This window comes from Barbus barbus, assembly GCF_936440315.1.
Source record: "Barbus barbus genome assembly, chromosome: 21".
Lineage (NCBI taxonomy): Eukaryota > Metazoa > Chordata > Actinopteri > Cypriniformes > Cyprinidae > Barbus > Barbus barbus.
The window spans coordinates 4,908,374-4,922,723 of record NC_136749.1 but is presented as its reverse complement, the minus strand read 5'-3'; the positions used below and the strand labels follow the sequence as shown (position 1 = coordinate 4,922,723).

The 14,350-nt window shown below is 34.4% G+C and overlaps 1 protein-coding gene across 1 annotated transcript in view; it reads left to right on the top strand.

The window, feature by feature from the left end:
* Nucleotides 1-14,350, top strand: part of LOC306887163 (glutamate receptor ionotropic, kainate 2-like) — a gene marked incomplete at both ends in the record, with an annotated part of 195,665 nt that overhangs the window by 46,102 nt on the left and 135,213 nt on the right. Inside the window, 2 exons of the mRNA XM_079444708.1 lie at nucleotides 6,028-6,195; nucleotides 6,734-6,991. Coding sequence (XP_079300834.1) covers nucleotides 6,028-6,195; nucleotides 6,734-6,991 — 426 coding nt within the window. The remainder of the gene's footprint in view (nucleotides 1-6,027; nucleotides 6,196-6,733; nucleotides 6,992-14,350) is intronic.

The window sequence follows — 14,350 nt, the reverse complement described above, 5'->3', positions numbered from 1 at the left end:
ATGAATAAAGTTCTGGTAATAGTAAAAATATGGGAAAATCCAGTGACATTAATATATCTGGTCTTTGATAATGTTCTCAAAATTATGATAAAAAAACCCTTATTGATACATCATTCATGGATGATTTTTTTTCTTTTAAAATGCTATAACTTGTTTCAGAACATACAGGGAACATTCTAAAGTAACGTTATTCTAAAGTATTCTAAAGGAATGTTCCCCTAACATTTGTATAACCAAGAAAAAAGTTGACATTTTGGACCTTCAGAGAAATAATGTTACATAAGAATTATAAGGATATTTTGCTAACGGTCGCATTGTTATATCTTATTGACCAGTTTTGCAGGTACTTCCATTGTGGTCACAGCGATTGATCGTGTTAGATGATAAATGGCAGTTTAATTTCTCTCAAACAGGAAGATGGCCACTACTTTACTAATTTCGCTTACACTTTATTTCGATAGTCCACTTTAGACATTCTACTAACTAAAAGTAACTTTGTAACTACATCTCAACTACATGTCAACTAATTCTCATTACTTTGCAACTATATGTCTACTAACTCTCAGTAGGGTAGGTTTAGGGTTAGTAGAATAAATTGACATACTTGCAAAGTTTCTAATAGTCAGTATGTTGTATGTTGTGGACACAACAAAATAAAGTGTTAGAAGATATTATGCAGACAGTCTACTAATACTCTAATGACTGCTAGTTGACATGTAGTTGAAAAGTTACTTACTGTTAGAAGAATGTCTAAAGTGGACTATCGAAATAAAGCGTTACCCTAATTTCCTCTGAGCTGTTATGGTGCTCGGTTGTAAGCAAGCATTCCCTGTGGATGCAGAAATGGATGTATTGTGCTGCCATTGATTATGTAGCTGCTGTGTGATAAATATGTTATCGAGTGCGGTGGCATATATGAGACTGTTGCGAGCAATCAGGTAGGCACAGGGCATTGCTCACTAGCACTCTTGACCAGCATGCTTTGATATGATGGAAAACATAAATTATGAGAATGTTTAACAATTGCTTTTTTCAATTAAATACTCATAACTATTTACTATAGACTGTTTAGGTTACATCTGTACATGCAATTAATGCAATGCTATATATATATATATATATATATAGAGAGAGAGAGAGCAACTTGTAAAACATACTCCAATAATCTGTACAATTTAATGAATTTTAGTTAATAATTTTAAATGAAGTAAATAATTTTAGTTTTTCTAGTTTTAAATTGTATATACAGTGTATAAATGATCCAATAGGTGGATTATTTTTTAATGTGGAGGCAAAGAACCACTCCACTTATATAGTAACTTGCAAGCATGGACGAGTTAAGGTAGTCATTGATGTTTGCAGCACAAAATTTGAATGGGCTTATAAAAAAATAACAGTTGATTTTATTGTTGAGTTATTTTGTTGTATTATATATCCAGACAATCAGAATTTAGAATTTAGGTAGACAATGCAAAAATTATTGTAACTAATATTTCAGTACTGTCTTACATTTTTGAAATTTGTATAATACAATTTCATCATATTATATTATAAATAATAATAACATAAATATAAATTTTATAATATTTTTGTAATAACTTTCACATAAAAAATGTTTGGTCACACTTTATATTAGGTGGCCTTTACTACTATGTACTTACATAAAAAAATATGTACAATGTTCTAACTGTGTTCATATTGTATTGCAAAACACTTCTGCTGCTATTGAGGTGGGATACGGGTAAGGTTAGGGACAGGTTTGGTGGTATGGGTAGGTTTAAGGGTGGGTTAAGGTGTAAGGGATGGGTCAACAGTGTGATTATAAATGTAATTACAGAAATTAATTACAGATGTGATTACATATAGGAATTTAAAAAAATATAAGTACCATGTAAAAAAAATGTATGTACACAATAAGTGCATTTTATCAAATGATTAATTTAAATGTAAGTACATAGTAGTTACGGCCACCTAATATAAAGTGGGAACAAAGGTTTTCATGTTTCATATGTTGCTGTAATTTTATGCAATTGATTAATCAATTAAAATACTTATCGGCCAAAGCAATGTTTTTTTTTTTTTTTTTTTTACCTTTTACATTTTTGCTGTTTCATGAATTGTTGCATTTAAGAATTGTTTTACTGTTTAAATGTGTCTGTATACTCTACAATAGGCTGTTTACATTTAGTCATTTAGCAGACGCTTTTATCCAAAGCGACTTACAAATGAGGACAATAGAAGACAAAACCAACAAAAGAGCAACAACATGCAAGTGCTCTCGGTTAGCCTAACGCAGTACACATAGCAAGTTTATTTTTATTTATTTATTTATTTTAATTGTAGAGGTTTGATGGAATTGGCTGGAAGACCTGCCAAGAGAGCATTGCAATAGTCAAGTCTGCACAGAACAAGAGCTTGAACAAGGAGTTGTGTTGCATGTTCCTAAAGAAAGGGCCTGATCTTCCTAATATTGGTCATCAGCATAGCAATGATATGAAAAGCCATGTTTATGAATGACAGAACCTAGTGATGCTATGTAGACAGAGAAGAGAAGTGGTCCAAGAATCGAGCCCTGAGGCACCCCAGTAGCTAGATGTTGCGACTTGGATGATAACTTGGACTCACCTCTCCAAGATACCTTGAAGGACCTATCTGAGAGGTAAGACTCAAACCACTGGAATGCGGTTCCTGAGATGCCCTTTCTCAATAGTGTTGACAGGAGGATCTGGTGGTTGACTATATCAAAAGCAGCGGACAGATCCAGCAAGATAAGTAATGAAGACTTGGAAGCCGCGCTTGCAAGTCTTAGGGCTTCAACAATTAAGAGCAAGGCAGTTTCGGTCGAATGTTCACTTCTGAAGCCAGATTGGTTGCTGTCCAGGAAGTTGTTCTGTGTGAGAAAGGCAGAGACTTGGTAGAACACAGCTCGTTCAAGTGTTGAACATGTTCCCTATATATTGTGTGAATGTAATGGCCTTTTAAAACCTTAAAGGCATGTGCCTATAAATAAATAAACATAAACCTAACTGAGAAATATCCACTGGAATATAATGTGTGACATCTCGCCCAATTAAGTCAAAAAAGAGATGGAGGATATGAACGGTCAATCTGTAAATTACATGTAATTTGAGACTATTTATAGATATAATGACTATAGAAAAATCCAGATTTAGAAAAAAAAAAAAAACGTTTGTCAGGTGCTTGAGAGATCTCTTTGTGAAACTGACATTTCCCCACAGGAAACTGATTCATTATGTCATACAAGCCCCAGTTTATCACTGTCAGAGCCCGCCCTATGAGTTGCGAGATGGATGATGGATATTTAACATGTATGAATGCATTTCCTGGGGGAAAGTTTGTTGTTACCTGCCCAGACTCTTTCTGTTATAAAATCAGTTGGTGACCTTTAGTAACCTTACATGTGTTTTCATACAGGAAATCAATTTTACTTTTTCTTTCTTTCTTTTTTTAAACTACCTATCTGATTCTACATTACAGCTCAGTACTAAAACACAGTGATGATTTTAAGCATATACAGGTAACAAGCCTTTTTTTGTTCAATTTTAAATTGATTATAAATCCAATGTTAGTTTTTCTATAAATGATATATTGTAAAATCTGCTAAAAGCTACATACCATAAAATATAACGCATATTGATGGATGGACACTTTTTTCAGTAATTGTTTAATCGTTACATTATTTTGGAACACTCTAATGATCATAATGGACAGGTTATGCTCCTTATTAAGGGACTTTTTTGAAGTGATGTAACCATGAATAATAATGGTAGTAAGAACAGTGACTGAAACCTCAGACACACATTTAAACTAGAACACACAATTCCTCCAAATTACCAACAAAAAGGGATATTTTGTTCATATTATACTAAATCCACATGGGGAGGTTGTTTGATTATGTTATCTTGTATTCATCTTCTTCTCTTTTGTAAAAGACTGAGAGATTTGCACGAGCATCTCAATTTCCCCCTCTTCTTTTACAGAAAATGCTTTAAGGGATTTGTTCCAAACACTCTCTATTCATGTACTCTCTTTTTCCTTTCTTCATCTGTACTATTTTTTACATTTTGCAAACCAGTTCATGTCAGATTTTACTTACTACTGTTACACTCACATCAGTTTTCAGCAGTAGCTTGTGCTGTAGTTGATACTTGAAACAACACCAATTAAAAGTACTTGCTCTTGTCCTACATGTTAGACAGTAGAGTCATGTAAAGAGAGTGTGTGTCTTAAGTCTGTCTTAAGGGATCATTTAAATGATGGAACCTCCAACGAGTGTAAGTAAAACACCGAATCGAGCTCAAGTCTGACATATGGTGAGTCAACAGGGGCAAACTGCTGACTGACCCAAGCAAAACACTTCAATCTCTCTATGCTGTGCTTCACTGCTCCCCAGGGCTTGATTGATTGATTCGCCAGCCAATCAGAACACATCAGTCCCCAACACTAAAGGCATCCATTTATATACAGCCTGTCAAGCAGACTCACAAAGGGAAAGCTGTTGTGTACCTTGCGCTCTAAAAACATACCTGCTGTAAGGAGCTTGGATATATATCTATTATACACTCGAATGGTTTGAATCAAAGCAAGCAGTAATATACTTTTCTCCTTCCAACTTCTTACATTACACTATTCTTTGACATTTACTGCACTTAACCTACATTGGTGCCATATCACATGTTAGTTATTAGTTATTAGTTATAAGCTGATATATATATATATATATATATGCACTACAGAGTTTCTACTTCAAAGTAACAGTTTCTTCAACTGCTTACACACAAAATCTTTTCTTGTCACACGATTTCTGAAACCTGACATTCGAGCACCAGAGCCATGCACCAAATCTGCAAAACCATACACTAATTCTCGGACTTTGACTCAGTTTTCAGTTTCATAAAACACTTTTTGCAAAACACAACACACAATTCTCTATGTAACACAAAACAGGAATTACTATTACGCCAAAGGTGTTTGCAAATGTTTGCTTTTGAGATGTGTTTGTGATATTTTGAAGGTTGCAGTGCTTTATTTTGCAGGAGATGTGAGGCATTTTGTGTGTGCAATTCTTGGATTTGTTTGTAAAGTTTTGAAAAAAGAGGCAAAGTTTTGAAAATGTGTGTAAAGTGTAAAATTTTATTTATTACCCTCCTCCTGTGAAAAAGAAGTGTATTAAAATGTATTATTGAATTAGCACTTGTAGTGTACTTCAAATCTTAAAATTATAGGCCTATAGTAAAACAAAACTTTACTTTTAGATAATTTAATATTAATGCAACAAATGTTTAATTTGTGTGTTAATTGTACTTAAAGAGTATACACTTGCACGACTGTTTTAATCCACTTAAGTACACTTTATAGTAATGTCAAATCAAGATTTACTTTAAAGTTAATATAGCTACTTAATATGTAAACTATATAAAACATTTTATCATATTTTTAAATTGTACTTTGTAATTGCAACTTTATCATTACAAATGTATATTTATAAATGTATAAATGATATATTTATAATCACAAATGTATTTAAATGCATGCATACACGCTTCAATAGAAATGACATTGGATAATATTTTAGTTTACCATAATGCTTGTCAGTACATTTAGCAGTACACTTTAACCATAATTCAGAGACATTACAAGTAATTATGAAATTACATATAAATGTACTCAAGTCCTACTTAAGTGGGTCAAAAAACACTCTTAAGTTAAATTAATTGCATTTAATACAAATTTAAACTATAATGCATTTTCATGTAGTTTTCAACATGATATTTGGCTTGGATTATGACAGAAATTGATAATAAACATTACTTTAAATATAAATAAAAATGTGACTAATTTGTATAGTATACAAATGCAAGTATGCAATAAATGTATACTTTAAATATTTTCAATAATCTTATATTATATTAGTATTCATTAATTTCTCCGAAAAGCATAGTCCATATGGTGAGAGGTTAATAAAACAGTTTTCTCTTTTTTATTTCTCTCTCTCTCTGTTTTTAGGGGGGATATTTGAATCCATCGAAAGTGGCCCATCTGGTGCTGAAGAACTTGCCTTTAAGTTTGCTTTAAATACAATCAACAGGAACAGAACTTTACTGCCAAACACCACACTCACATACGACATCCAAAGGATAAACATCCACGACAGCTTTGAGGCCTCCAGGAAAGGTAAAGCCATCTCCAGCTGTCAGCTGTCTTCCGTGAGACCCTACACGATCAGAGACAAATGTGCTGTGAGATATATGAGGAAGGAAGTGGGCTTTAGATTGAATTCATTTAACCACGGGGGACCTCAGTAGCCGTCTGGTGCATATGCAGAGAGAATTGATTGGTTTTAGGTAATGAGTCAGAAGGGGTGATTCAGTGAATTACTGATGCCCCTGAGACAGGTTCACAGGCTGCAATCATCTGTCATCTACACGCTGGGGAAACATCTGAATTCTCTTATAATGATTATACACTCCATTAGCCGCTGCCACTGTAACTGTGCTTTTTTCCATGCCAGTTTATATTTAAAGATTACAAAGACGCAATTAAAGCACAGTGGCTTTGCCAAAAAAAATTATGGGGTATAAAAGTAAGTGAGTTCAGCGTTACTGTTGTAAATATTACTGTGGACACTGGAAGTAACTATGAATCGTGTTTCTATTATAACAAAATCACAAAATAAAACAAGGAAAATAAGTCTTTTGTGCTCTGTCTCCAGCTTGTGACCAGCTCTCTCTGGGTGTGGCGGCCATCTTCGGTCCCTCCCACAGTTCTTCGGCCAACGCGGTGCAGTCCATCTGTAACGCTCTGGGGGTGCCGCACATCCAGACCAAGTGGAAGCACCAAGTGTCAGACAACCGAGACTCCTTCTACGTCAGCCTTTACCCAGACTTCTCCTCCCTCAGCAGAGCCATCTTAGACTTGGTTCACTTCTTCAAGTGGAAAACGGTCACTGTGGTTTACGATGACAGCACAGGTGAGAGCTCGACGCTTTAGTGCTTGTAGTGTGTTGTGATTATTCTCCAGCCGTCCTTAGGCAGACTGACCCTTTGGCCTGGACTGTGCACCATTCCCTGGTCTCCGTCTGGCCTACAGTATGGCCAAACCCCCCTGGTTGACAGGCTCTGTTAGAGCAGTAGGCAGCAAGTGCTACCACAGTGAGGGGTACATATGCCATATGCCAGAGGTCGCCTCAGGAGCAAACTTGCCAACTAGAGGATTTGCTGCCAGATTTCCCAAAGCATTCACTCAGCCTTATTCACAATTCTGCACAACAACAACACACTATTATTCTGTGACACTGTATTCATACAAATGTGGCCCAAATAAGGTACAAGGCATACTGCTTAGATTTACTGAAGATCTTTAACATTACTACAGCTTACAGCTTACTTTAGTTAAACAGGGTTATTCACTGTCTAATTAATTCACAGTAACACCGACAAGTTAAATGAAGCCAAATTATTAATTGATACTGATTATTGAATTTCACATATGGTGTTTTATAAAACAATTAATAATCTATGTATCGCATATTTCATTTAATTGAAAAGCTACAAACAAAAACCACCCTTATTTGACATACATATTTAAACGTTTTGAAAACATATTGTTGTGAACAATAAATAGAAAGACAGAGATTTTTGTATGCATGGATTTAAATGTGTACATTGTTTTGTCGTATTGTGCTATTTTTATTTTTAAGTGATTTCCACTGTGCTCAGTGTGATTTAAAAGTGTTTGTTACATATGACTTATATGTACATATGTCTTTTTGAGAGTCATTGGATCATTCACTCAACCGACTGGTTCAAAAAAATACTTGTTGGAACAAAACAAGCGACACTGGTTCAAAAATTATTGAAGCCCATTTCCACCATATATGATAATTTTGACCTTAAAAGTCAAAATTATGAGATTTAAAAAAAAGGAAATTGTGAGATACTAAGTAATAATTGTGAGATAAAAATAACAGAACATTACATACTAAAGGTTAGAAAAAAATACTAAACAGGGCAAGTGCGATAAATAAAAAAGTTTAAATTATTACATTAAAATTCATAATTATGACATAAATAGTATTTTTTTTGCCATAATTTCATTTTTAAGCCATTTTAAATCATAACTATTTATCTCATAATTTCAACATAGTATCTCATAATTGCGACATTTATATAATAGGTATGACTTATTATATCATAATTTGACATTATCACAATAGTTTTACAGAATAGATTTACCGAAGCATGTTTTATTCCTTAAGTGGCAGGAATAGGTTTCCATAAAAAAGCTATAACATTTATTTTATTGATTTAATATTCTATCAGTTGTATGTAAGTATTTATTTGCTCATGTTTTAAAATGTCTCATGGACCACTAGCAACTTTTGTAGCTGCTGAATTATATTAATTTTGACTTTAAACATGTACATTTACAGCTAGAAATAAGATTATGATGGGCAGTATAACGGTTAAATGTTCACACACTGATTCCACAAGAGGTGGCTGTTCTAAGGTCTGCCTCAGAATCACAACTGGAGTCTTTCTTTCCACGCTGTACAACAACTTCATGAACGAATGCAAACAAGCAAATCAATAGCCATAATGACATTCCCTAATGGCTCAGCTCTGAAATGGCAGAAGTGGACTGGCAGCCTGCAACACAAAGCTCTGTCAACACTGCTCAGCTGTTAAATTCAGTATTGTGTTAGAAATAAATGGCAGTGCACACAGCATTTTTTTCACATGCCATACAGTTAAATTTTTTTTTTAAATAAAATAAAGATTCCAAGGGGTTTATGCAGCCATCAAATAACCATTTTGGGGTCCACAAAGAAACCTTCAGGGGTTTTTAGTGTAAAGAACATTATAATAATATAATTTTTTTTCTCTATAACTTTTTTTTTTTTTAATTATCCAGTGGATCCATGAATGATGCCTGTAAAGAATCTTTAGATACAACACAGATAGTGTTTGACAAAGGAATAAAAAAGGAGGTTTAAGGTAGCTCATATATACAAGTGCCACTGCGGCACTGAGTAAAACTAGCTCTATTAGCGGGATGTGTCAGCTATAAAAGAGCTCTGATAATTTATACTTTGATATGCGAGTTGTCAAAGCAAATGCAAGCCGTCTAATATAGCGTGTGTCTGCACTGCAGAAAACAAATGCTGTTAAATTATTAAATGTGTCAAGGGAATCACATTAATTGGTTATGCATATGCCATTTATGGACATACCACATCAGCAGAGAGGAACAGTGCTCACAAATAGACATGCAATGAAAAGATTAGCTGTTTTAAAAAAAAAAAAGTTATTTAATGCCCCAAAAAGAAAAGATTCATAAATGAGCACTGTGACATAGTCGTAAAGGAATACTACCTGCTTGTCAACGTATGTATTTGCTCTGTGTAGATATGATAGGCCATCAGCGTGTTCTATGCGGCCATTCTGTAAACATTAAAAAGCTCACTGTTTTAAAAGTATAGCTACAAGACGTAAGCAATGTTCATCATACCATTATTTTAGTGTGAAATCACTTTCTAACTTCACAGCTCGGATAATACAGTAGTAGACAAATTAAAAGAACAATTAAAACATGTGCTTGCAAAATGATAGACCTTGCATTTTTAGCAACTATACCTTGCAAAAACTGGTCCAAAATTTGTATTTTGTTTTATTTTATTATTTTAAGATAAAATACAAAGCAAAAGGACAAATACAATAAAAAAAAAGTGATTATGAAATTATTATAATGCTCTACATTTTTCAGGTGGGTCTATCAGTAGTGTTCATTACATTACATTACATTAATGACATTAATACATTATCCTATATTATCACAGTAATCCTTATACTATGCTTTATTTTCTCATTAATATGTTTCTTTATCACTCCGATGTGTTGATGCATTTTAGTAGTGTGCAGATTTGCATACAACTATATTAACGATATAGCAAAATCAGACAGAAACGTTATACAATATAAAGAACACAACATATAATACTATGTACAGTAAATATCTCCTCATATCACCCAGTCTTATAATGCAGTCTATTGGAAGTCTTTTGATGTCTTTGTGTAAGGAACAGACTAATTACTTTGTAATTCAATAAAAATCTTGATTTTTGCTGTTGCTCTCAAATCTCATTCGCACTTGTATTCAGTTAACGTGAGCTGCTATTGTAGAACTTAAGAGGACTTGACATATGGATCATGAGTTGTATGAAATACATTTATGACTTTTTAGAAGTTGTATCCCTTATTTATTGATTTTTGTTTGTATAATGAAATGCCTTCTAGAAAATGAGACCTTTGGGCAAACCTCACATTGGCTATTGGCTATTCAGTACGTCAGCACAAGAAAGAAAATTGCGTTCATCAAACCATTTCATCCATTTCAATTTATTCTGCCTGAGTGCACCAATCCAGTGGTGCTTTTCATAGCCCATCATATGCACTAACAGTGGCCATGAGACTGTTTAGACAGCTGCAGTGCCATGTTTCCAAACAGGCATCATTTTTTAGGGCTTTGCTGTAATGTCCTAATAATTGCTTTGATAACGGGTGCTTTGAAACTGCCATTTTTATAGCTACGAAATAATTCATAGTCTTAATATCATTTTAATGCAACCATTGTAATCTGAGCCTTTTCACTGCTTATGTGCTAAATTTAAACTAATAATGCGCTTTTAAACGAGTGGACGATTATGCCTGGGGTAAACTGATAGTTCAATTTTACCTAAAAATTATTTCATTCCAGCCAAATCCTTTAAAGATTTTTTTTTTTCTTTTTTTTTCCGAAAAGGCAGGCTAAAACCTGCCAGTGACTGTTAAATAAGCCAGCATCTGATGTGAAATCAGTTGAACAAATGCATAAAAATACTCACAGATATTCATGTGAGGTTTCATTGATCCATTACAGCCAAGTCGGATCTTAACATAACAGAAGGGGCTTTTATCCTCAAAGGATGAAGTTCTCAAATATCCTTCCAGATCTCAGAATGCTTATGATATTAATGGGAAAATGGGGGTGTAGATGTTTCTTCAAAGTGCAAAACCTTTGCATTTTGGCGTGCCTGTGACCTGATTTTAATCTCGATCAATTTGTTCTACACATTTAGTCACGCATAAATACAGACAAGGCTACATTAACCTTGACCGTCCATTCAGAGCTTCGAGTCAGAAGTCAGCTTTCAGCTTTCTACCCTTTCTTCAATTAACGTGCCAAAGAAAAGCAGCATTCATCTCACATCACTAGCTCATAGCAGCACTCTTCTGGAGAAGGAGCAGACAACTGCAGAGGATTACAAGTCAGACAGGCCATTTTTTTAGCAGGGAGCATTTGAACGATGCAACCTCTCCATGGATATTTATCACGGGCCATTATGTTGCATAAGCAGGGGCTTCCAGACGGGTTTGAATAAATGTTTGACTTGATGAAATATATAATGTATGCTTTGTTAAATATGAATCAACAAACGGTTGGAAGGTATTAGACACAATCAGTAAAGATCACCACATGCAGTTTTCATTTCCGCAAAGGAGTAGAAGAGCAAACCTACCTCAAATAGTGACCTGCAGGAAACCATATAGGCTATTAAAAACCTCTGATCAGTGCATACAAATTAAATAATCTATACTGCTACAGTGTGTGCATTTTAAATTTGTTCATTTTATGTCATTATTGTATATAGTATTAAGTTTTATAACCCATCAGTACTGATTGGTGGGCTAATGCCCTATTAGTTCTTGCATTTTCACATCTGCATAACAATGATGAAAAAGTATGCCATTGCCAAAAACCAGCATCAGTGTGTGGATCTGTTTTACAAGTTAAGGTTCATAATTTAATTAATTGAGAATGAACAAACTTTTACTTCAAGGGCAGGGCTAATACAAAAGCTGCAGCGCTGCTGTAAAAAAAAAAAAAAAAAAAAAAAAAAAAAAATGAAAAAGAAAAACAAACAACAAAAAATTACAGCAGGCAGATGGTTGGTCTCCCAGCTTGGCCAAAATGCTTAGGCTGGTCCGGTTTTTGGGGCTTGTCTGCTGGTCAGGCTGGGAGATCAGATGGCCGACCAGCCAAATCAGCGAAACCACCAGCTTGGTCAACATTCTTTTTTTCATGCAAATTGTATGACAGTTGAAATCCTGGTTTAAGCTTGTCTTAACTGGTTTAAAATGGTCTCCCAGCCTGACCAAGATGTTCTTCATTTGATCTAGCTAGTAGTCTGAGCAGCTAAATAAAGGCCAAAAACATCTCTAAAACAACCTTAAAAAAGGAGACCAGCTAAGATCACTAAACCAGTAAAGTCTTGTGTTCAGCAGGATAGTAAATAAAGTTGATACTACATACTAATTGTTAGCTAGTTACATTTGCATAAATGAATAAACAGATTTGAAAATTAATATTTATTTACTTACTTACTTTGTGTGACAAGCAACCCAGGCTCATTGAAAAAATTTGAGGTGAGGAAAAGCCTGAGGTGACATTTCTGCAAAAAGGTATTATGTTGCTTCTTTATGTTGTCCAGTGAGTGGCTCTAAAAGTGCATGCAGCTTTATCTGAAACAGATTAATGTGAATCTGACAATGTTTTATTATGTTGGCTGTTGCACGTATCGTGGCAGTTCATAATGAAGTGGTGAGTGGCGCTAAAAGTCTCTTTCGTGTTTGAAAAGAACATACCGCCTACACTAAACCCTAACCTAAACCTAACCAATAGTATTAACTTGAGATAAAAAAAAAAACTAATTGGTGATCCATTTTCCACTTGCTTCTACAAGTCTTTGAGCATTTATTTGTGACTCATGTTTCACGGGACACAAGTGCAATGCTGTACCAGGTGAGCTACTGAGCAAGTTTACTATTCCAAAAAAGCCATACATATGGAGCTAGTTATCCAAAGCAAACACCAAAATCTATTAGTTTACAAATGATGCACTACTTTTTTGAGGTCATAACATAGTATTGTTCAAAAAGAAGCTTTTATTAATCAATAATCAACCCTGTAATCATACTTTGTATGAAAAACAATAATCTGTTGGCTTTTAACTACCACTAGTGTTCATTTCAGCTGGAAACTGCAGTGGATTTGTATATAGAAGCAAAAATGTAGGTAAAGACATGTTTTTCCATTAATCCTTGAAGTTGGTTACAAGACACAGCAAATATCAGCAAGAAAATACCAACACACAAAAAAGTATCTGCTTACAATTGTAGACTAGACAGTTAGTTTCCAAACTGCTGTGATATGTACAACAACCAGCATATTGAAACCAGATTTACATTAATCTGAAAACACTTCATTACACTTTGTCATAAAATGTAAAAAACAAAACGTAACATAATTTTGCAAAATTTCATTACAGGCAATATTTTTTTTATAATGAATATAATGGTCTTGTTCCAAATGGCACCCTCAGTCCTAGCAGCCCCCTTTTGTGTCCACACTTTGGTGACATAATGCTGTAGAGTCCGCAGCAGTGTGGCTTGGCAAACGCAGGTTCACCCTTCTGAATCGTAAAATCACAAATGGGGCACCTTACAGTCTTGTGGCATTTGGCACAAGAACAATGTGGAAATAGATTCAGGAAGACGCTAACTCTATGGTTTCTTGTTTGGTCTTGAATAGTTGAGTAACTAGGAAGATATAAGTCCTCCATTGTGTGAAGTAAATGAGGGCGATGGGATTTTGGGGGCAACCTAGATATCATTTTTTTTCAGCTGATGACCTTTTGAAGAGGGAATGTGATATTTCATTACATTAGGAGGTGGCATTTCATTGACAGGAGTGTCCAACATTTCACTGGGAAGTAGTTAATCGAGAAGAGAACAAGAGAGTTAGGAGAGAGATAGATAGCAAGGGGCCATGCAGCTTAACAATTTCATTTCCCAAAAAATATTAGGACTTTAAACATCCATCCATATGACTTTCTTATGTTCTTCTAATTAGAAGGATAAGGATTAAATGAAATGGAGCTTTTATATAGATGGCTCCAAATGATATTTCTGATGCTCTGTTAAAGGAATACTTCACACAAAAATGACAATTCTGTCATCATTTAGTAGCTTAATGTCATCTGACTTTTTTCTTCATTGAACACAAAATGATTGTTCAAGCTGCACTCCTCCATGAAATAAAGGTAATAAACAAATATCATTTGTCACATTCAGACACGTCACAGCAGGCTATTTTGCGGCAATATTTGGCAACAATATAAACGATACTTGTCCATTTGTGTTCCATGAAAGATGAAATGTCTTTCAACATCAGAGTGAGTAAATGATGACAGAATTTCCATTTTGGGGTGAACTATTCCTGTAATTCTGTA